Below are 23,645 nucleotides of genomic sequence, written 5' to 3'. Positions count from 1 at the left end.
GTCAGGCTTTCCGGTGACATTTTTGCTTTCGTCGTCATAAATTGCTATGTAATTTCCATCAATTTACTTACGAAACTTGGTGATCTTTGCAAATTCAACCATAAAGTCATCATTGTTGATTCTTAATCTACTGTAAAATCAAGTGTGTTTGTCAATATTGATGAAAACCAAGCTAAGAATGATGATAGTTTTGACATTGTTTCATTGTTTACATTACAGTCGGCCCGGAAAGTCTGCATCATTCTTTGGCGCACAGGTTTTACTGAAACAAATTTCTGTGCTTAAGAAGCTCCAGAAAAGTGTCCATGACGCAGGTTAGCGCGACCCTTGACCAGAATAAATAACCTCCGGTGCAAAAAATTGCACCGCTGTCTGACCGAAAAACCATAGCAAAGCACTCTAGCTTCAAATGCGCAACTATCGTGTGCAAATTCGAAGCTAGAGTTCTCGAGTAACTTACCCACTGATTCTCAAAAAACTAAGGGTTTTCTTTAGAGTACATATAAGCGCTTGCTGTTCAGTATTGTCCTGGTAGAGAAAATTAACATTGTCAAGATCAGGCATCCAGCATACCTGCCAACTACTCCGATTTTCGCGGAGTTACTCCGATTTCCCGAGTTTTAAACCCCGAAAATCGGAGTACTCCGATTTTCTGGAAAAAAATTAAAAAAAAAAATTTTTTTTTTTTTTTTTTTTTTTTTTTAAATAATTTTTTAAATTTCTTTTCCAAAGTTTTCGGCGACTTTGGAGAACCACTGGGCCTATTCTGAAGTGCTAGGATCATTCACCGTTAATTTGAAAACAATTGGAAAAAATTACAAAAAACTTACAGTTTGTTATCCTTAATATGCAAACCACTAACTAATGTTTACCTCTTCATCTAGCACATATTATAAAATGCATGGAAAACCAATGCATGTATAATATTGTGATAGATGAAGAGGTAAACATAAGTTAGTGGTTTCCATATTAAAGATAACAAACTGTAATTTTTTTGTAATGTTTTCCAATTTTTTTTTTCAAATCATCTGTGAATGATCCTAGCACTTCAGAATACGTCTAGTGTTTCTCCAAAATCAACAAAAACTTTGACATGTTTTTTGTTAAATGTTTTTTTTTTCTGAATTTTTAACTTTGTATTGTGCATCATATCAGTGTCCTATCAGTCACGTAGGCCCTGTTATAAAGCCAAAAATTGCTTCAACGAATGATCGTTATGTACAAAAGTATAGGAAACTGCATTTTTAAAAGCACATTTTCTATGTGAAGGAAGCATATTTTTCAAACTTGTAAAAACAAGTCCCAGAATGTTTTTTCACATTTTTTCAAAGGTTGCAGTCTGAAATTGTTGCCAGATATGAGTATAAATCCCTCCTCAAATGCAACCTTCAGAATAGGTCTAGAGGTTCTCAAGTTGCCAAAAACTTCGAAAAAATTAAGAATAAATAGATTTAAAAAAAAATTTTCACCTTTGTATTGTGCATCATATCAATGTCCTATCAGTCACGTAGGCCTTGTTATAAAGCCAAAAAATTGCTTCAATGAATGATCGTTATGTACAAAAGTATAGGAAACTGCATTTTTAAAAGCACATTTTCTGTGTGAAGGAAGCATATTTTTCAAACTTATAAAAACAGGTCCCAGAATGTTTTTTCACATTTTTTTCAAAGGTTGTAGTCATCAAATATGTGTTGAAATTGTTGCTAGATTTGGAGTATAAATCCCTCCTCAAAGTGTATGAAAGCCTAGGGCTTCATTTTCACCTTGTTGTTTTTCTATAAAATGTGTCTAATGTGAAGGGGCTTATAAGGGTTTTTACAGTGTAGAAACCCTCTAGCTTTAGGGGGCTTTGCCCCTGGACCCCACCAAGGGCCCTTAAGCGAGCCCCTGGACCCCCGCCGTCAGAGGCGATACTACGGGCGCTTCGCGCCCTACGATCGCCATGTACTCTGTTTTCTAGGTTTTCAATGTTGGCAGGTATGATCCAGGCTCTACTCTGCCATGTTTGGCTGAGTAACGGTATATGAACACAGTGTTATGTGCCATATATATAGTCATTGTGTAATAGCTGAGTTTATACTCATGGGGTACCTGTCACTTTTGCCAAACAGCAAATATTACGGCGATTTTGTACACTGATCATGCATGATATTTGCTTTTCTGCAAAAGCGAAAGGCAAAAATCAAAATAATTTTGTTCCCGTACATTTGTAGCATGCACATTTTGTTTTTGATGGCTTATTTTGCACATTAGAATTTTTTTTGGAAAGAAACACTACTGGAGTATACCTTTACACATCACACAACAAACGAGCGTAGTGAAAAAAAACGGATGGTGTTGCTTGTACAAGGTGTCCCATAAAAAGGTTACATAGTATGTAGAAAATGAACTGCATTTAGTGATGGTACGACAAATCAATGTCATTTTTTCAGATATTATTCATTCATCCTTCTTGTAACTGTTTGTCAAGTTTCAATTCCGTATCTTCATCATCATCATCAGTCGGCTGCGGAGCAGGCGACTACAAGCTTTCTCCAACTAATGCGATCTTGGGCAAGCGAAACAATTTTGTTTGGCTGCAGCATCCCTTCAGTGGCCGTCCCGGTTTCCTCTTCCCATGTGGTGGAATATAAAGCGCATATTCTTTCACAGGCTCGCCATCTTCAAGACGCAGTATATGGCCGAGAAATTTGAGTTGATGAATCTTGACTCTGGCAACCAGTGGAGTGGTGTTGTTCAGGTTGTAGATGGTTTCATTTGGAATCCGATCCACACGCTTGATGTTTAAAACATGACTCTGTAGCAAGATGTTGCAAATGCATTGATCTTGTTTTCCATGTCCTTGGTAATTTACCCATGACTTACATGTACCCAGTACCGGTAACACATGTTGTCTGAAACAGCTTGATTTTTGTTTCGATTGGCAGGGACAGGCTTCTCCAAAGGCGTTCCAGTTTCCAGAAAGCTGCCCAGGCTAGTGCTTTTCTTCTTTTTAGGTCTCTAACACTAGAGCCCGTCTTGGAACCCAAATACTTGAAGTCTGTGACATGGTATCTTAAAGGCAACTTAACTTACATGTATGAGCGCAAGATGTTGCACAACAAAAGTAGAACACAACCACAATTTTGTTTTCAGATTTCTTTCTTCTTTATTACTTTTTATGTTTCTCTTATTTTTCATTAAATTATTGAACTTATTACACAGAAAAAACACAATGAAAAAAGAAATATTGTACACTGAAAATAAATCAGTTTTTCTTGACTCTTGGAGGTAACATATAAACAAAGATTGTCATTAGAAAAGAACATGTTTTTGGTGAAAGCAGTTATGCACGCTGTATCTCCTGTCATCAACATAGTGAAATGAATGTTCAATCTTTTGCATTTAGCATGTTTAGGCCTTGTTTGGATTTTTTGACTTGAAATCGCTGTTGTTTTTTTACATTTCTGACTGAACCCTTGAAATGAAACTGAACAAGTTTTATTCTTTGTTCATAATAAAATATTGCATCTGCCATGCTATGACTGGGCCTACTCAAGTGCACTGCCAAATGCACAGTGGCTCTGACGGTGGTATAATGAACCACATGTTGCATTATGTCACGTAAAGAGCTTGGTCAGGAATGCCTGGAATACATTCACAAGGACAGGGGTACTAGCAAAAGGTACATAGATTATGCCATGAAAAGGATATTAAAGTCATAATGTACGATCTTATAATATGAATTTGGTTAATTTTTTTCAAACCTGATTTTTTGGCATATTTGTAATGTTTACGCATGTCACAACTTGCACCTAAATGGAATCAGCCAAATTTGTTGTGTTTGTAGGTAAACAGAGCAAAGTTCGACATGAAGTCATAATTCAAAGAATTATGACTTTATGTCCTCCCATAGAACTGGGTGTTAAACGGTCAAAATAACAAGCAGTATTTCTTTTACTTTACCTCGTTATTTCAGCTCAAAATGGACAGAAACCATTCCCGATAATTATTACTAGTATTATTTCAACATTATTTCAGCATTTTGAGTATATAATGACAAATTTAAAATTTGAAGGAAATCGTACATTAAGCCTTTAATATTTGTTAACATTAACTTATATTAATTTCAAAAATCTACATCATTTGTGTCAGTGCTGCATTGAACGGAATCCACCCAATACTCCTCTGCTGGCTAAAAACATTGCGGGCTTTGTGGGTGATTTTGTTGCGGTAGTGGGTGTAAAATAGTAGCAACACAGTAAGAAATATGTCAAAGTTTTGATTTTAATGTTTGCCTGAATGACGCTGTTGTTATGAAAAGTTTTAGTTTATTTTCACAATTGTTTTCATTTTTTTGCACAAAAAACACATAGATCAGCTGTAGATTACGATGACACATTTTATATGTCGGGGAGGGGCATGTTATCAAGAAATGGGGTTACCATAATCGCTGACGGCGAGTGGACACTTCACAGGCTATTTAGGGAAATAACAAGACTTGGCCCCTTCAACACAAAACACAAAAATGTTTGAGTGAGCAAATAAATACTAAGAGAAGACAAGAACAATGTTGTTTCTATGTTTTCCTTATTTAGAAAATATAGTGACAATTAAAATAAACAAATCAAACGACAACGATTTACAATATTCAGCATTTTATTTCCATGTCTCATCCTTTCCTTTCATATCTCAGAATCTCTGTAGCTTCATTTATCACTTCTAACAACATTGTGGTCGTACAATTGACGAGGCTGGACTATGTTTTAGACAGTCATATTCAAGAGTGCATTCCAATGATAATAAAAATTATAAAATGCATTCGCAATCACAATCACAGCATCACATGCACCTGCGGGCATAGCGACATCGGCACGTATCCCGACATGCCGACATTTTAAAAAAATTCCACAATTTTTTTTTTTTAATTTTCAAAAAATATTTTTGGCCAGAAAAGCAAGTTATAGGTCCAAAATTACTTGTTATTCAAAGTTGGAAACCATTTACTGCTACTGAAAAAAAATGCCAATTTTTTTTTACAAAGTTGGATAAAGTTGTACATTTTGATATAATTACCTTTGCTTCTATTGAACATTCAGGGACACATTGAATTAGTATGCATTGAGTTCGGACCCCCTGTTATTAAATGTTCTGCAAGTTCAGGGGTCCCTGCAGACACACTGGAGTATTTAGTTCTAAAGGTAAAATCACAAATGGCCCTTTAACTCTAAATATTGCATGATCAAGGGGAATGAGTCGCATGTCAACCTTGGTCGAAAATGAGTTTTAAATATCTTTCTGAAGAGGACGTTTAGAGCTTTAAGAATTTAAGAATTTTAAGACTTTCTTTGCAAATTTCTTAAAATCAACATTGGCGACATCCGACTCATTTCCCTGTATTTTCCCATGATCATGTCACAAATGTAGATCCTGAGTACTTTGAGCTGACATTCTACAATGTTTATCAAGTGGCCAGGGCAAGAAGGCCCTATCTGCAATAGCTGCCCTTTTGTACTTACTATTACTTGATTATAAATTTATATCAAGTGCTCAGTGAAAACACCTGGCAGCTATTTGCAGAAATGGACTTCTTGCTCTGAACCCTCAATGTGAGGGACTGTTCACAAACACTTGTTTATAGGGGGGCCGATGCAAACAAAATTCATCACAAAAATTTTTATATCTCCAAAATTTCAGGCCCCCCTTTTTGACATGAAAATTATCGTTCAGCCCCCATAGAAAAGCATGTAAACTCAATTTTCCCAGGAAAATTTGTGGTCCTTTTTTCAGGCCCCCCCCCCCTTAGGAGGGTCAAAACTTTTAAGGCTCCCCTTACGGTCCCTTACAGAAATGGACTTCTTGCTCTGAACCCTCAATGTAACAAGGCATGATAGGCTCTGTGATTCTGCAGCAATGATTTAAAAAACAAGTGAAGTGAAACTTTATGAATATGCCAAGGTCTCAAGTTACACATTCTTATTGTACTCAGTACAATGTACTGTTACACTCTTTATCAAATTGTATTGTAATTTAAATGTCATTTGCACAATGAAAATACTCAAAACAGCTTGCAAATTGAAATTTGGAATCAGACAGATTATACTGTGTTATTGTCATTCATGTTTAGAACTTTATTTTTCTGTACAACTTTAAGATTAGGTAACAGTCAGGGGTGACAGTAATGTTTGTAACTACATGTAAGGTTGTGTTCTCACTTTAGATATGTGTTGGATTATAAATATTACAAATTTATCAAAATTAAAAGCCAAATTTTATCAAAATTAAAAGCCAAAGAATATTTAAAAAAAACCTGGAAATTCAGACATTTTCAGACTGTGTTAGAGATCAGTGCAAATAATGGAGGTTGAAAGGTTGTGACATAACAGCTTATGTACAGGGTGAGTCAAAAAAAGTGCAATAGAGCAAAGAATCGATATTTATGCAAGAACCAAGTCAAACTTTCCCATTATTGACATTTTTTATAAATGCCACACTCAAAAGTCACCTTCTGTGAAAATATGAAGTGAATCGCGACTACCGTTTAATTTTTATAAATCCTTTTACTGCGATACCCAATTTCGTTATTTGTCCACGAGATACCATGTATTTTGAATGAGAGCTGACAATCAAAGGTAAAGGCATTAGCTCTGAAACTGACATCAGCTTAAAAAAGATTGATTTTTGCGTTATTTTAATTTCTTTTTTTCTGTTCAAATAAACTTTCTAACATTACTGTAAGTCCTTCATACCTCACTCGACTCCAACTCCAGTTTTTTGTCCAACTTACTTGATATTTTGTAATTCACTCCACTTAAATTTGCGCGCATTTTATTTTGACGTTTGAAAAAACCCGCCTACAAATTGGTATGTTTTTGATTGAGAATAAACATCTTTAAAGTAAAGGTAAAATGAAAATAAAAACAAATAATGTTTTTTTACCTTAAAAAAGACCAAGGGCAATAACACTTTGGGTGCTCCATTTAATTTCAATGGCAATGAGGTTAAGAAAATGGCAGTTGTTCCAAATCTACCTTACACAGAGTGCGCTGACATTCAAATTTTAGATGTCTCTTGGACAAACATTAAAATTGAGTATCGCTATAAAATGTGTCATAAACACAAAACTGTAAATGATAATTCCTTTATTTCTTCACACAGGGTTGCTAATGAATATATCATATATAAAATGTTTTCAAACCTAAAATGTTCAAATCGGTTCTTTAATAAAAATGGATTCTTTTCTCTATTGCACTTTTTTTGACTCACCCTGTATTTCCGGTGTAAGTGGACACATACAATGTGTAAACACGTTCTGACTTCTCACGATGGAATTTGGTACCTAGCCGCAGTCTGTGGCCCTCACGGACTTAGCGAACGCGTACCGGATGAGGAACCGAGCGCGTAGCACGAGGCGTTCAATCGAGCACGTCAGCAACCTCTCTGGATAGTATACTAAATAGCAACAGAGCCCGAAAGTAGTGCAATTTGGTACCATGTCTTTTAGTCCGAGACTATGTGTCTCAATGAGGATCCTCGAGGTCTTGATGCTACATCCTGGATCGAGTCCACTTCCTGGTAACAAACAGGTAAAGACTGGTGAACTATTGAAACTACTGAAACTGGGTGACTTCAGGCACCAGCTTTTACACAGAAATCACATGCATTACACGTTCACACACTTTCCGTACCCTTTCAAATGTGAAGTGAAAAGTCCAACGCATACAAAATCTCAATGATTTGATATAAAACCTGATATTATGAGAATGAACCATGGGATTATGGCCATAGCTACTAGTGGAGCTCTAGTCAGTAGTATTAAAAATAAATAGTTTACTAGTGAAAAAATTTGGTCCTAACCCTCCTCCCCTTCCCCTTGGTTTGGTTTGACCTCATTTATATTCATGTGATAGAGCACAGTGTCATAGCCAATTGTTTTCAGAGGGGAAGGCAACGTTCAAGGGTGCATACTTAGATGACAATGGTCAAAATGGGCTAAAAAGTACCAAAAAAGGTCTCAAAATCTTTAAATATCAGGGCAGCCAGCATCTGGGAGGGGGTAAACTTCTTTCCCTTGCCCCTCCTTTGCTATACCAAGAACAACAAAACAGTCAAAAACTACATGTATAAGCCATTAAGCCCATGAACTGTGACACATCATGATATTAAGGTGAGAAAACTGCTATGTGCATTTGTTCATCTAGAAGTATGAGTAAGTGGGCTTCAGGAACAGTCTTCATTGATGCCATGTTCCTTCAAAATATTATAATCAATTAAGACTACTATTATTTTTTTTACAAAATCAGCTTCCTGGGGGCACATTTTAATCCTAAATCAGTCCTAATGAACCCAAGGATAGATACTAAATCCCTACAGAGTTACATTGTTGCTTGAAGATCAAGACAGAGTCAGCCCCATCCAGGATATTATTCATTTCCACTAGAGAAGATATCTTGCCCTTCCCACAATCCTTTGCAACATAATGCAGTCCCTCATTCCACCAAAAGATGCTCCCATTACTTTCTACAGGTTTCCTTTGTTTTCATTTCTAGAATAGACTGGCTGAACAAGGGTCGCTAGTCAAGAAATAGACATATTTTGCAAGATCTGGATATGCTCTGTTCACCTATATATTTCGTTACTATCGATCCATGTGAAACAACATAGCAAATCAGGACAGAAAATTGAAATAGAAGAAATGCATTATGGGAAGTGGAAGATATCTTCTCTGCATATCCACTATCTACTGATTGTACACCTAGGCTGTGCAGTTTTGTAGGATTCCACAACTTGTTTTACCCATAAAGAATGTGCATGCTATCACTACCACAATTTATATAGACAGGGCAGCAAGCGGGGGGCATGGGGAAAATCCCCCCCAAAAATTACGACAATTTCCACTTTTTGCGGTAATTTTGCGCAAAATTTGTTGATTTTGCCCTCCTGAAAATCACTTTTCCCCCTAATCCCCCCACCCCGAAAAAAATTTCCTGGCGCCACCACTGGCAGGGGGCACATGGTTATAATAATAAACATAAATATGTTTGTGATATAACTTTTCAGGCTTCCTTCTGTTCCTTTCACTTATTTTACCAATATATGTATTTTGGTCATTCAAATAAAATCAATGCGAACTGAAATTTCAGGGAGTCGAGTATTTTGTTTGAATTGAAACTAAATATCATGTTTTATGTGATTTCATGAAGTGTGCAGTTTTATGGTTCAAAGACCAAATTCAAATAATGTTTATCAATACTGGAAAATAGTAAGTATGGGAATTTTAATTTTAAAGTTTTCTTCGGATCACTTAATCTGAATTAGGTTGATGTGTTGCCATGACAACTTACAGCAAGGGACTCTATGATCAATTGTGATCAATTCAATACATGACATATGCAATCAAACTAAACCATGGTGTATTAACTGCTATGGTGGGCTATTCCAGTTGAAATCACACACCCCTGATGAAAGATATGAATAATCTCCCACACGGGGGTCGGGGTTGCAGATTTTAAATGGGGCCACCCATTCAGGTAAACCCATTTGAAATTCACACTCCCTGTGTGGATGATTAATGTCACATCTTCCGGGGGAGGGGGGGGGGGGGTCTCAACTGGAATAGCCCATTAATTTGAGGTAGTTGTGCACCCTTTCATGTTCATGTGTACAGAGATTGCTTCCATGTGACATATAGGATATGTAGTAAAGTAAAGAAATGTACCATACGAAACAAAAGATCCTGATTGTTCTGCACTAAAATTTAAGCATGTGAAAATTGTGATTATTAAAAATAGTCAAGCCAAGTGGGGTCTAGTGAGATGAATGTACAACAGTAATCTACAGTGGGAAATAGAGTAAGGAACCTGAACAAACAAACTACATTCAAAAATGATACGAGGAAATTGAATAGAAACATGACAAGAGAAGAGAATGTTGTAGCCTACCTAATATGTTACAATTAAAACTTTTAGACAAGAAAAATTAATAAGTACTGGTGCCCCACCCCCCTGCAAAAACTCAAAATTATAAAAATTTCCACTTTTTACAGCAATTTTGCACAAAATTTGCCTTCCCTGAAATTCTCTTTTCCCCAGCCCAGGAAGTGCTAGTGGCACTTCCTGCCCAGCCCCACAGCCATCAGCCACTAGGGGAATGTGCTGGAACAGGAATCATAATATACATTATTTAGGCCTAATAATCGTACAAGATGATATCACTGGAGTTGCATTATAGTATAATTCCATGATTAAAAGTATGCATCCCCACAACACACACATTAAAGTTTAGCCTGAGAAATTCTTCCCTACATGTAGTATGCATTGTTGACAATTTTACATTTTTACAAAATCCACAAAGTTTAAAATGACAAGGACAACAACATGTCAACAAAAGCCATTGGATATTTGATACCTTGATTACTTTTATTTGTTGTTGTTTAGGCCAATAGTTGATCCAGGCACCAAGTAAATGACAAGTATCAGTTAGTGACAAGCATTGTTTGTTGGTATATATTTGTTTTCATGGTTTGTGCACAAGTATTTCTTGTAATGGTTGAGTGCTTTCTAAATCTACTGATATATGTATATGTGAGTAGGGTGTGTGTGTTGGGGTGTGTGTGTTTGTATGTAGCCGCTCCGTGCAGAGACACACATGAGTCCTGATGAGACCAGGCTCAAAAAGAATGCTCAAGGAGGCTAAAAGCCTTTTAAAGAATTTTAGAGAGAAAGTTGTTAAATTCATTTTGCAGAAGGAACAATCGTGACAGAAAAAGTAACTCCAGGGTTATTTTTGAAATTTCATGTGACCACCCTATTTTAAATAATATATAGTGAAACAACTTCAGGATCCTTCATTTGGGGCATAATTACCATGCAATTAAAACTTTCATGGATGCTTAGACAATTAAACAGAGACCCAGGCATCAGGAAATGTTATCCTGGTGTTCACAGCACCCAAAACCTACTATGCATACAAACTCAAGCTGGCCTATGGTGTATGTTACCCCCAATGGCCTATTCCAGTTGAAATCCGTACTCCCTATGGAAGACATGACCATAATCTGTGTGAATTTCAAATGGGGTTACCTGAATGGGTGACTGCATTTAAAATCTACACCCACGGTGTTGATGCTGCAAGTCATGTCTTCCGTCTACTCATAGGGGTTGTATGGATTTCAACTGGAATAGCCCCATGGTGTTGATGCTTAAAGTCATGTATTCCATAGGAGCTCACAGAGGGTGTATGGGTTTCAATTGGAAGAGCCTAGTACACACCAAGTATAGAATGGTGAAATGAGAGCATATAGGGCATTGTCCAACCAACCAAGCAACCCTCTATAAATAAACCATTACTTTATAATGTTTAGATATTTAACATTTGGGATAAACTAAGCTTATCCAGGTTTAACATACCAATGCTTTTGTAATTGATGTAAATTTGGGACTGTCTGTGATGAAAGAGAATTTATATATCCCCTGACCATGGACAATTTTAATAATCATCAAAATTCTATTTTTTGCACCTTTGTTTAGCATCTATATTCTAATTATATAGTGATTTTTGCATTTTGTGGAAAGACAGACAAAATTGGACATCTTACATGAAATTGTAATATCTCATTCGTGTGGTACATGTATTTGAATGGGGCTTCAACTATCAATACTCCTGTTTTCCTTGTTTTTGGCAAATTTTATTGACTTTTATATCCTTCACTTTTTTAAAGCAATTTAGAATTTGAATTTTTTTACGCTTTTGCTGGGATCACTGAATGGGCCTTTGATGCAGTACAGTTCAACTTCTCTTATCTGGACCCTTTTACATGGATCTCTCTCTCTCTCTCTCTCTATTATCTGAACATATGATCTTCATAGAAAACACATTTTTAATGCTTTGAGAGCTTGATTTCATGCACTGTTCAAAAGCATTTAGTGGACTTTTGCGGATAATCTTTCTGGAGCGATTTGAGTAGATAACCAAGAACAAGTCCTCAACCGGGAGTCACTCCCATTGTGGCCTGTACACAATAATTTTTAGTAGTTTTTCGTGGGTAGGCACGATACCGTGTTTCGGGTGTCAAAAACATGAAAAATTGGGAAAAAGGGTAGCAAAATTGCAATTGCTAATACGCGGAAACGAAATTTGGGGTATGAAATTTGATGCAAGGAATAAAATCCCTGTTTAGGGATGCGTGTTACCTGTTTAGGGTATCGTTTTATCGGTTAAATCCTTGTTTAGGGTGCTTTTCAAAAGTTGATTATAGCGGATGGTGTACAGGCCACAATGGGAGTGACCCCCCACCCCCCGGGTCCTCAACCTACATGTCATTTGATGGAATTTGTACATGTGAAATGAAAAGGGGTTGCTTATATTAGACTGGAGCTTAGACAGAAGTCATTAAAAAAGTGCTTTAAATTTAGGGAAAAATTTTAATTTAATCGAATATGGTACGCAGTAAACATTGTAAAGGTAGTTTGTTTTTTATTTAAATATGGTCTGACCGTTGAAATGTATTTGTTCTGATTTTATTCAGAGCTCCAATACTGTAGAAGTGGAAATGTTTGCGCTACATTTATTTTCGCACTTTTCGCGTTCCAAGCTGCTGCCGTGAAAATAACAACACACAAATATATTCCTTTTGTATAAATAAGTCAGTTAGAATCGGAAATTTAAAAATAACGGAAACAGTTCAAACTTGGCAAAGCACGAAAAATTAATGGTGCGAAAATTGCCACTTTTACAGTAGTTCTTGAGAGTTTGAAGCAAACAGTGTGAAGGAGTTGTTAACCCCATTGAGAAGCCTACAGTATATGGGATTTAGGGATACATTGAAAAGGAAAGAAGTTTACTTTTTTTATATTGAAGTGGGAATCTGATATGCCTACTATTTACATGATGGTTGGATTGGTCATAATGTATTTGGACTGTAAACAGAACTTCCTAGGAACCAAAAAAATAAAGAAAGTACAGATATAGCTCACACTGTGTGCCAGGGGGAGCTAGGGGGTGTGGATAGCAAGTCAAACCGAGATTTAACATAATAAAAATTCCTTTAAAAAGGAACGGGTGCCCAATGGGAGCTTTGATGTGATGTGAGCAGAGTGGTGCTGGATTCAGTGGAACATTGTGTGGAAGTAAAAAATACAATAATTGTCTTATCGCTGGCCAATATTTTGAGTAGTAGATGCCAGCATACTTTGATAATGTATTGGCCAGGCAGGCCATCCATGTATGATACAATATTCTCACAATGATTCCTGTAAACTGTGTTTGCAAGAATCAAAATTAATTCTTCTAAAACCATATTCCTATTTGATTCTTGTGAGTTAAGGGGGTACTACACCCCTGCCCAATTTTGTGCCCATTTTTGCATTTTTCTCAAAAATTATAGCGCATTGGGGGCAAGTAAGATATGTATATTATAGGGGCAAGGACTACAACTACTGCACTGGAAATTTTTATTTCAGCACAGACAACAGTTGTGGAGTTACAGTCAAAACTGAGGAAAACCAATATTTGATCAATAAATCAATAACTACTTGCTTTGAGTTGCTGAATTTTCAGTACAGTAGTTGTAGTCCTTGCCCCTATATACATACATGGAAGAAAGAGATGAGAAGGAACCACAACGACTTCGATCGGCCAAGTTTTAATCCGCTTATCTATTGATGCATGAAAAGAAAAGCTATCCATGGTACTTACTTTCATGTATGATCCATTTACCGCGATCGATGCTTGGCGAAATCATTACTGGAAAAAAACTATAACAAACCCATCCAAGAACAAACAAACGCTACCCAGAAGTAAGATTATGGAATTTCACTGATGCTCTGAACTTGTATAGTAGCTTTGTTTTGGGATCTACAGTCAAACTGTTTTCTTGATCGTGTTGTGTAGAAAATGTCCTTTAACACATCGAAAAGGTCATCAAAATCTGCCGTTTTTTTGCTGAGTTTCATCTTTAGCAAATAAGGTAAGATTTTGGTTTTTTTCGATGAAAAATAGATGCAAAATGTTCTTAAATAATGAAAAATGTTCCGATTGAGTCCGGTACATAAAACCTGTTTAATTTAATAGTTTATATGTGTATAATCGTAACTAGCTAACTCGTTTCAGTGCCAAAGACTGCCAACTCTGAGAAAAAAGTCATCAAAGTTCGGGAAAATTGGGCGAAATGGAAGAAAAAGATGTAGGCCATCAATGACCGATGATCACGTCACCAGAGAAAATCCTATAGAGTGCTTGCACGGAAGGTCATTAGTTCAAATCATCCTTCAGACACACTCCAGAAGACACGCAAATACATGGAGTACAATTCAGTATCGAAGTTACGTAATGTTACTATGCCAACGGGATCACGCGCCAGAGTAATGAACTACGATCGAAACAATCACCACACAAAGTATATGGTACTCGAAGGATATCAAAATAGCGTGATCCGGTAACCAAGAGAATTACGTAACCACTCGATGCTGAATACCAATCACCTATTTAACGCGGGGTATTGATCAAAGTAAATCTTCATGAATAACAATGTCAATTAAATGTCGGTAAAGGGAGTGGACAAAGTGAATGCGTTCGTTGTGGTTCCTTCTTATCTCTTTCTTCCATGATACATATCTTACTTGTTACCAATGTGCAATAATTTTTGAGAAAAATGCAAAAATAGGCACAAAATTGGCCAGGGGTGCAGTACCCCCTTAAAGTTTGTGAGAATCAACTTTGATTCACACAAAGTTTGATGAAATTAGGCTATTCCACCTGAAATCCATACACCCCTATGACAGATATGATCGTAATCTCGCACAAGGGGTGTAGATTTCAAAAGGAGCTGCCCTTTCAGGTAACCCCAATTCCATTTGAAATTCACATCGACACTTCCTGTGTGGAAGATCAATTAAAAGGGCATTTTGTGATCCACAGTCTCATCCCCCGACTTTTCTCAAAACAAAGTTGAGATTTTTATACCACTGGAAATTGCTGGCTTTTACATAATATTTGTGTGCAAAAAAAATTCTTGCAGAATAATTTGTCAATTTAAGTTACGCTCTGATGTACCAGAAGGAAATTACAACAGTGGCCTATGCAGCAGTGTAATGGACTTATTCAATGTTTAACTCGTGAATGCAAATTGGAATCAACTGAAATTTTGGGAATAAGCTTTTTTCGTGGATATCTACTGAAAAATGTCATAAAAAGAGGATGCTAGGATCACAAAATACTCCTTCTAGTATTCCATAGGGGTGTATGGATTTCAACTGGAATAGCTTATATTGCATCCCTGGTTCTTTTTCATTTGCTGTATTAGTTGTGTATGGCTTGGTAGTCAAGACTAATGATCATGTGTAGATGGGCCTGGAAGATGGGAAGACCACCAAAGGTTCTTGCTGTGAAGCCTGGGAAGCTACGCTGGGATGTTTCTTGTGAGCCATAATTCAGTGAATTTGTGCATATTTTAATTTGGCTAATTTTGGAAAGTTTGAGGTCATTTTGGGGACATTGTGCAGTCCCTTATTAGTAGGGATGCCCACTCTCAATACAGTTTCCACTAAAACGATTTTTCATTTACTGTGTGCGACTGTGCGTGCACTCACACACGTATTGTCTATGGAGAAACTGATCGATACAAGGAATCCCAGGCCTGTTAAATGGCGTACATACTTGTTTTGATCCAAACGTAGGCCTATATCAGGGTAGACCCTCCCTCGGGTCCGTGGAGAACGACTGGTAATGTAGATTACATAGCATTAAAAATCAACCCAATACACGGACCCTCCCAGACTGTAGGCAATTTGACTTCCAGCTCCCACAAACTGCTGGAAGTTCACTTTTACGGATTTGGAGTCACGCAATCTTTCTATATACCACGTCCATGTTTTCACTACATTAACGTTTGTGTAAGCGACTAAACAACAATATTGTATCCGACCAATCAACGCAGCTTGGCAGCTGGCGGGATATTTGAAAAGGCTTCCTAGCTAGTAAATAATGTGCAAACATTTGCAAACCGCACGCGATAATGTACGCATAATATGGACAATAGGCCTAAGTCCGAGTCAGTGGTTGCCTTTTATTATTGCGCGTACCATGGGTCTATCAGACGCGTGCCACTTGAGCTCAATACCTCTCAGTTGTTGACAAGTGTCCCATCCGATCTTGCATCACATCCCGCGCATAGCTTTGTGCTACCATATTTGAATTGAAACTGGGGCGGGGCTTTCGAATTGACATCGGAATCACCGTGCCGTTGAACGAATATTTGGAAGTGAGATCGCTAACAGATTGGACCAGTCTCGGAATCAGCGCTCAATGGACTTTCGCGTTCACTTATAATACTGAGTATATTTCTATATTGCTGCATGGTTGACTGTGGTGGGTGTAATTAGTGGCGTCGATTTGTGGATGAAGAGGAATGGGTTTTGGCATTGAAGAAAATAAGGGGGGAGTTGGCATTTTTTTTTATAAGGCATTACGTAATTATTTATTGTTACATTATCCAGAGATGGAACCGAACCGAGACTGGGGGCCAGTCTAATATCAGGGTGTTTCAAGAAATTCCTGATTCCACCAGAAAACATTAACCAAACTTTTTCCTGTTTGGTCAGTAAATAGAGAGGACCTTCCTGCATGAAGAGATCAACTTTTTTTAATGAAAAATTTAATGAGATGAGAACTACAACAGGTTGAAGTGACACCATTCCGTGCATCAGGTGTTCAAACGCAATTATCTCCGAATTTGGAGTAGACTGCGCTGCATTCCTTTTTTTTTTTTTTTTTTTTTGATAAACAATTCATACGTTTCCATGCATGAAACCATTTAAAATCTATGACGAAACACATCACATCTCCAGTGACTGCCCTGCCCAGAGAAAAAGGACTGCGGTAGTTGGATATGACCTGTGTGACCCACCATATCTTAACACATAGACTCAACCTCTTTCATCCCGAATCTGAGATGAATGTTAATGAAGTAAAAATCAATGTGGGTGGTAAATCTTAACCAATAACAGATAGGCAAGCATACATGTTTATGCATTAGCCCAACCCACTGTGTTCACTGAACCTAACCCACGTGGGGTAGCTCTATCTGTGTCATTCAGATTTCCTTTGACAGCTTAACCATCAGCATATACGTCTTGTGACGTCAAGCGTATACATTGGACCTTGTGCAAATAATACGCGGTGGACGGCTATTCAAACGGCTTAATTTGTAAAAACCACAGGATATGTGCATAAGCAGCCAAGACTGCATTTTTAATGAGGTAACATCATACCCACTATAGAGTGCATAGTTCATTTTATATTCGAAATACAGTAGACCAGTTTTCTCATGGATATCTGAGCTGTTGAATCAGAACAGGAATGATGAGTTTTCCATGGTCAGATCAGAGAGATTAATTTAGGGAATGATAAATTAAACTGGTCTACTACAGTAGACTAAATTTGGAGTGAATCAGACAAGCAAACTTACATACTCATAAAATTTAACTATTTATGAAGACAAAATGTGTAGGATGTTAAGAAATTTAAGAATATTTAAGCCTACCGCGGCCCATCTCAAATCATGCACTTCCCGTGCACTTCTCACTACCATGTCCATTTCATAGGGAGTATAAAAACCGGGGACCATCATGGCTTCCATGCACACACAGTGTATTGCTCAATGTAGTAAAGATAACCTTTGAGTTGGAGCAAATTTCTCAAAATTGGTAGTGATTAATGTTACCAAACTTATGCCATGATGAAATATAATAATTTTGAAGATAAAATGTGCTGACCTTAAAAGATTGAACAATGTTTAAGACTACCGCTTTTCATTTGAAATAATGCACTTATTGTTCATCTCCTCTATGGAGATATTTTCCATGGCGGCCATCTATGATCATGCTTGAGGTTTCACCAAACAAACCATGGGTTTTGAGGTCTTATATTTTTGTTGTATGTCAACAAAATCGATTACATTTTCAGGATGATCTTATTTTCATGTTGTTATAAGCAAATATAATGTTCCAGATAAGATAGTTAATAAATACATTAAGAAAAAGTACCTTAAAGTTGCACTTTCTGTTAGTATTCCTTTTGGACTTTTAACTTTTTAACATGTTCTAGCAGCCCTATATAAAACCGTGACATTTCGAAAGGCCATATCTCTGGAATGAAACGTCCGATTAAGATTATTTAAGCGCCAAAATGTTTCTTTCATCAATTCCCATCCAATAAGTTAGGTCTGAATCAATTTAAAAGTACTTCAATTTTTAGTGGACATGCCTATTATTAGTGACAAATTCTTGTTGCAGCAGCAATTCAGTGATATTTTATATAATATAATTGAAAACTGTTTTGATTTGATTGATCATTGAGATGTGTGCGATACCAACGTATAGATGTACCATATGAGTCTGATGTCAGGAATAGTGATTTTGAGATATAACCAGCTAATTCAAATTCTTTTATATTTTATTGTTCTCAGCAACACTGAAATGACCATATCTCTGAAACGGCAAGTCTAATTATGGTGGGTGTTTCAGCAAAATAAAGCTCTGAGAATGGCTGGCTCATGTTATGAAATTTTGAAAACTGATTTAGGTTTCATTTAACTTGACCAATTGTCCTTAGTACCCCTCCCTGCCACCATCAAAGTGCCCCAGTACCTACATGTAAGGGCCCCCAGTGGAATTTCATCTGCTGAAAAGCCGCCTTTAACTTAATCTTTTGATCAAACTCAAAATTGTAAATTGAATCAAACTTATAAAAATCATGAAACATTAATAAGTTAAGATGGTTTTGTCAGCAATTTAGGTGGGATATTAATCTTAGAAGTGATCTAAAATAAAGTTGTATTAGTATTTTTCAATGGCAGTATCTTGATGCATACATAACGGTGTTACAGCCCTTACAGGGGGTGTAGATCAAGGGTTTCAAATGGAGTCACCCAGTTAGGTAGCCCCATTTGAAATTCACACTCCCATATGTTAAAGATTAAAGTAATGTCTTCCTCAGTTGAATTTCAAATGGGGAACCTAAATGAGCGACTCCATTTGAAATCTACCCTCCCTATGTGCGAGATTAAGGTCATGTCTTCCATAGGGTTCAATATTCATATACCTGTTCCTTATAAACCTGTGGGTTGACACAGGAAGATCTGTTACCACCATTTACCTGGTGACTCACTGTCACGTCAAGGAAGATATCTTGCCCTTCCCAAAATCCTTTGCATCACCTCATTACATCATATGACACCACTATTACTTTGTGCAGGTTCCCTTTGTTTTCATGTTGAGAATAGACTAGCTAAACATGTCGAAAGTCAAGAAATAAACATAATTTAAATGGAAGAAATGCATTGTGGGAAGTGCAAGATATCGTCCCTGCTGTCGGGTTATGAGAACCAATTGACAGGCAGGGACTGCACTGCCACGGATATAGGATGTATCTGATTTGTATGCTACAGGCAGATACGGTCTTACTGTGGGAGTAAGTTGATAAAAAATATTCAGACCAACTCTATAAATATTATAAACTGATTTGGCTATTCCTGTTGAACTCCATACACCCCCTATGGAAGATATGACCTTAATCTCCCACACAGGGAGTGTGAATTTCAAATTGGGTTACCTGAATTGGTGATTCCATTTGAAATCTGCATTCCCTGTGTGGAAGATTTTAAGGTCATGTCTTCTACATGGGGTGTATGGATTTCAACTGGAATAGCCGATTAGTTCTTAGGTTTGAAATTTAACTTGTTCAAAATTTCTCCTCTTATCCCCCAATCAAACTCAATCAAAATAAGCTTAGGGTGTGTGAAACTTTCAAAACTTGCATTAAATACATAAGAAATATTGTTACTAATTTTAATTTCACAGTTAGGCAAAAAAAAAATTTGAAACATTGCTGAAAAAACTTTCCATATGAAAACTGAAGAAATGTTTATACCATTTCCTGCATGTTTCCCCATTTCCCCCTGTCTAGTCAATAGTCATACCTGGCTACGGGTTCCAATATTTTGTATTATCATCCTCAACGTCTACACAAGTAAAATGTTGTTGAACTTGCAATGAAAATTGGGTTTATCTTGAATTTGTATTTGGTGGAAATTCTGTGGTCAGTGCCGGGGGTCAGTGAGTGTTTTACTTTTACATATAAACATGTACTTCACATTATACTTTTGGTACTTGAAAACAAAAGATATAAAAAAAGAAAAAAATTCTTTTCCCGACCGACCGATCCAATCTCAGAAAGTGATCTACAATGTATGAACAAGCAAACAATGTTTTTTTGGCCTTATCACAACAAATGCTTTTAATACACAGTTATACTGATACTTTTAAAAATGAAGATAAAATGCTTTGTGCCATCACAGATCCTGATTTTCCAGGATCTGTGATGAGACTGATTGTGACAATTGACCCTGATGCACTTCTAATTCAAGCCTATATTTAGATCGGTTAAGATCATAGATCTATAAATAGATCTAAGGCAATGATGGAAGTTCAAATAGATCATGTGACACGATCAAGCAAATGGGCTATTCAGTTAATTTTCAAATGGAGTTACCCAAGACTCCATTTGAAATCTACACCCCCTGTGTGAGAGATTATTCATGTCTTCCACAGGGTGTAGGGATTAGTATCAGTATATTTTGACCATTACTCACATTCCAGTTATTTTTCAGTGAATAAATCATACACTTTTATGTATTTTTCTTTGTTGCAGACCAACTGGCAGGACCATGCAAAGCTGAAAATTACAGCATTGTAATCAATGCACTAAGGATCCTTGATCAATCCACTCCAAGACATTCCATGATCTGAGGTCCAAGACTGATCCATTCCTATGACGACCATTCCAGGATCCAAGATTGATCCATTCCAGTGATTATAATAACCAATGATTTGAAGTATCAACACTCCATTCATCCGCCAGCCAAGATGAGTCAAGTGGCTGGGAAGACGGATCCATCCATCGATGGATGGTCTGAGATCCAAGATCTCCTTCAGCAGACACAGCAGGAGAATACGGCCATGAGACAACAACTGGAGATTCTCAGACTGGAAAACAGAGTCCTGAAGGACAAACTGAAGGTGAGTGTATCATTGTCTTATTACAAAGAAAACCTCATGGCCGCCTATTGTCTTGACCTAATTATACATCATCCAAATCATCACATGATTTCAGTCGCCCATCCCATTATATAAATCCCTGGTAGTACATCGTTTAAAAAAGACTCAAAGGGTGTTTATACAAATGTAGATACATGTACATGCTAGTGCTTCACACTTAGAGAATAAAGGTATTGGTTTTAGCCCCTGGAGTGCATCTATCGTCTCATATAACACAGGCGACATCATTATTTTAAGTAAAACAATGAGGCGAAGCCGAGTTGTTTTACGCCAAAAATAATGATGTCGCCCGTGTTATATGAGACGATAGATGCAACGCATACAGCGACTAAAAAACAATACCTTTATTCTCATTCTTAAACACTTCATTTCTAATAGAAATATCATAAGTATTACGAATTTTAATCAAATTAAATCCTACATTTTATAAGGAACTACCTAGGGCTTAAAATCGATCAGTCCCGTTGTTGCTTTGCGCCTCCGATTGGTTCAAATAGCGAGCATGTGTATCGCGTTGATGCACACGCGCTGAACCAATGAGATTGCAGGAACGTTCTCAAGTGTTTAAAAATAGTTTATATACATACTGTCAGTATTTAAATTACAGATTCACGTAAATGCCTTATCTTGTCTTAAATTCACGGCTTTCAGTCAAACCACTAGCAGGCTATGTTAACACATCTATAACAATGACAAAGGTACTAAAATCTGAATTTTGATGATTTTTACGATCATCCGGATTAGCAAATCACTGAATAGGCCTTTAAGTAACTGTCAAAAAGGTCCAGCTCTAATAGATTCAAATGTCATCTTGATCCTGATGGCATAGCACCTTGACTTCAAAAGTATGATGCAATTTGGCAACACAACAATAGTTATTTATTTATTACATGAGAATTAGGTCAAAGTTATTTAAATTATTAAACTCTTGCAGTGCTAGTTACTAGTGCTACTTGTTTTTACCTTGTAAAAGGGATGTTTTTATGCTCCTGAAACGTCGGTTGTTTTGTCTTTTTAAACCTAAATTTTGGATGTTGTTGTACATATTAAACAGTTTTTAACAAAGTTATTCAGCAGATTTTATTACTATATCCATTTTTTTTTTTCTCAGGTGCTATGTGATACAGAATCCAATGATTCCAGAACGGACAATGAAAAAAGCCATGTTACTAGGACTTGACAGCTCTGATGCAACCAACGACAGGACGGCATCCATCGAAGAAAGTTTGGAAGAGTCTGCCCGAGAACAATCTTACATCATCGCCGATGCCAACGGAGATCAGATCTTACCGGGGTTTCCATCATCATCGTCGGAAGGATCAGTGATTCCCGATGAGCCGTCAAATGTCTCCGATGGCAACTGGGACGACATGCTTAGCAGTGAGGGTGAAGGATCTGTCGCTTGCTTGCAAGACAGGATCCACCAGATGGAGGAGAACCATTACACCGTTAACGAAGAACTACAGGCCACTTTACAGGAGCTGACAGACTTGCAAGAGAACGTCAACGAACTGACGTCGGATAACGAGAAACTGAACGAGGAGAAGAAATCCGTCATCGAGGTGCTGTACAAACAGATGGAGAAGGTGAAGAAATTGAATGCGGTAGCCGAACAGTTGAAGACAATGTTGGAAGAACACTCGCTCGAGTTTGACGAAGAGGAATTTGAGGAGTCGTTTAATAAAACAAAAAGCTCGGAAGGGTTAGAAATGGACTCGCAGGAAGATCTGGAAGAGATTACAGACGATGAGGATGAAAGGCGCAAACTTTCCGAGATTCTTGACGAACATCGCAAGGAAACTCACACAGAAATAGGTCAGCTGAAAGACAATTTGCATGAAATGCAAGATCTATTGCATACTCACTACGAGGAAAAGGAATGCATATATGAACAGCTCATGCTCGTCAAAAGCCAACTCGCAAATAGGGAAGTTGAGCTCCAGCGGGTCAAAGGTCAACTGAATGAGACAAAAGCCAAGATGGCAGATATTTTGCAATACCAAGATCCAGAGGGGAGTCTGGATTTGGCGGCGTTACTGGAAAAATCAAGTAAAGGAAAGGAGGAATTGGAGGCTCGGATTGTGCAATTACAAGAAGAGGTAAGAACAGTGTTGCCAAAATTTTTCAAGAGCTCTCAAGTAGCCCAAAATATAACCTCATGGAATTTATACTACTGCTTTTCTTACAGTGCCACTGGCCCACTGATTGGTATATTAGTTACATCATATACATACATGTGATAACCAATCAAAGTAGAGCTTTTATACAGAGGTGGTCAACATAAAGGGAATTGTACACAGAATACAAAACCGAAAGAAAGATTACAAAAAGTTAAATTAATGTTATGTCACAAAGCCCATGCAGTTTCAAAAACAAATGCGGAATGCTTTTTTTTGTTTTTTAACATTTTTCAAACTTAATTTTGAATTAAGGTGTCATTTGCGAGTATTCAAAGGTACACAGCATAAAATTGTGGTTCATTTACACAACTGAAGTACAAATACCATTGTTTTATATTTGTGGTTCATTTACACCACTGAAGTACAAATATCA

General features: G+C 37.1%; 1 protein-coding gene across 1 annotated transcript in view; it reads left to right on the top strand.

The window, feature by feature from the left end:
- The window catches only part of LOC140168542 (cytospin-A-like), a 56,957-nt gene that overhangs the window by 5,292 nt on the left and 28,020 nt on the right, over positions 1-23,645 (top strand). The window contains 3 exon segments of the mRNA XM_072191945.1: positions 20,698-21,053; positions 22,204-22,248; positions 22,250-23,191. Of these exon segments, the coding sequence (XP_072048046.1) occupies positions 20,901-21,053; positions 22,204-22,248; positions 22,250-23,191 (1,140 nt within the window). The 5' untranslated portion in view covers positions 20,698-20,900.

The sequence above is a fragment of the Amphiura filiformis genome, chromosome 13 (genome assembly GCF_039555335.1).
Source record: "Amphiura filiformis chromosome 13, Afil_fr2py, whole genome shotgun sequence".
NCBI lineage: Eukaryota > Metazoa > Echinodermata > Ophiuroidea > Amphilepidida > Amphiuridae > Amphiura > Amphiura filiformis.
Note: the sequence above shows the minus strand (reverse complement) of the source record. Positions and strands in the feature narration are given on the sequence as shown.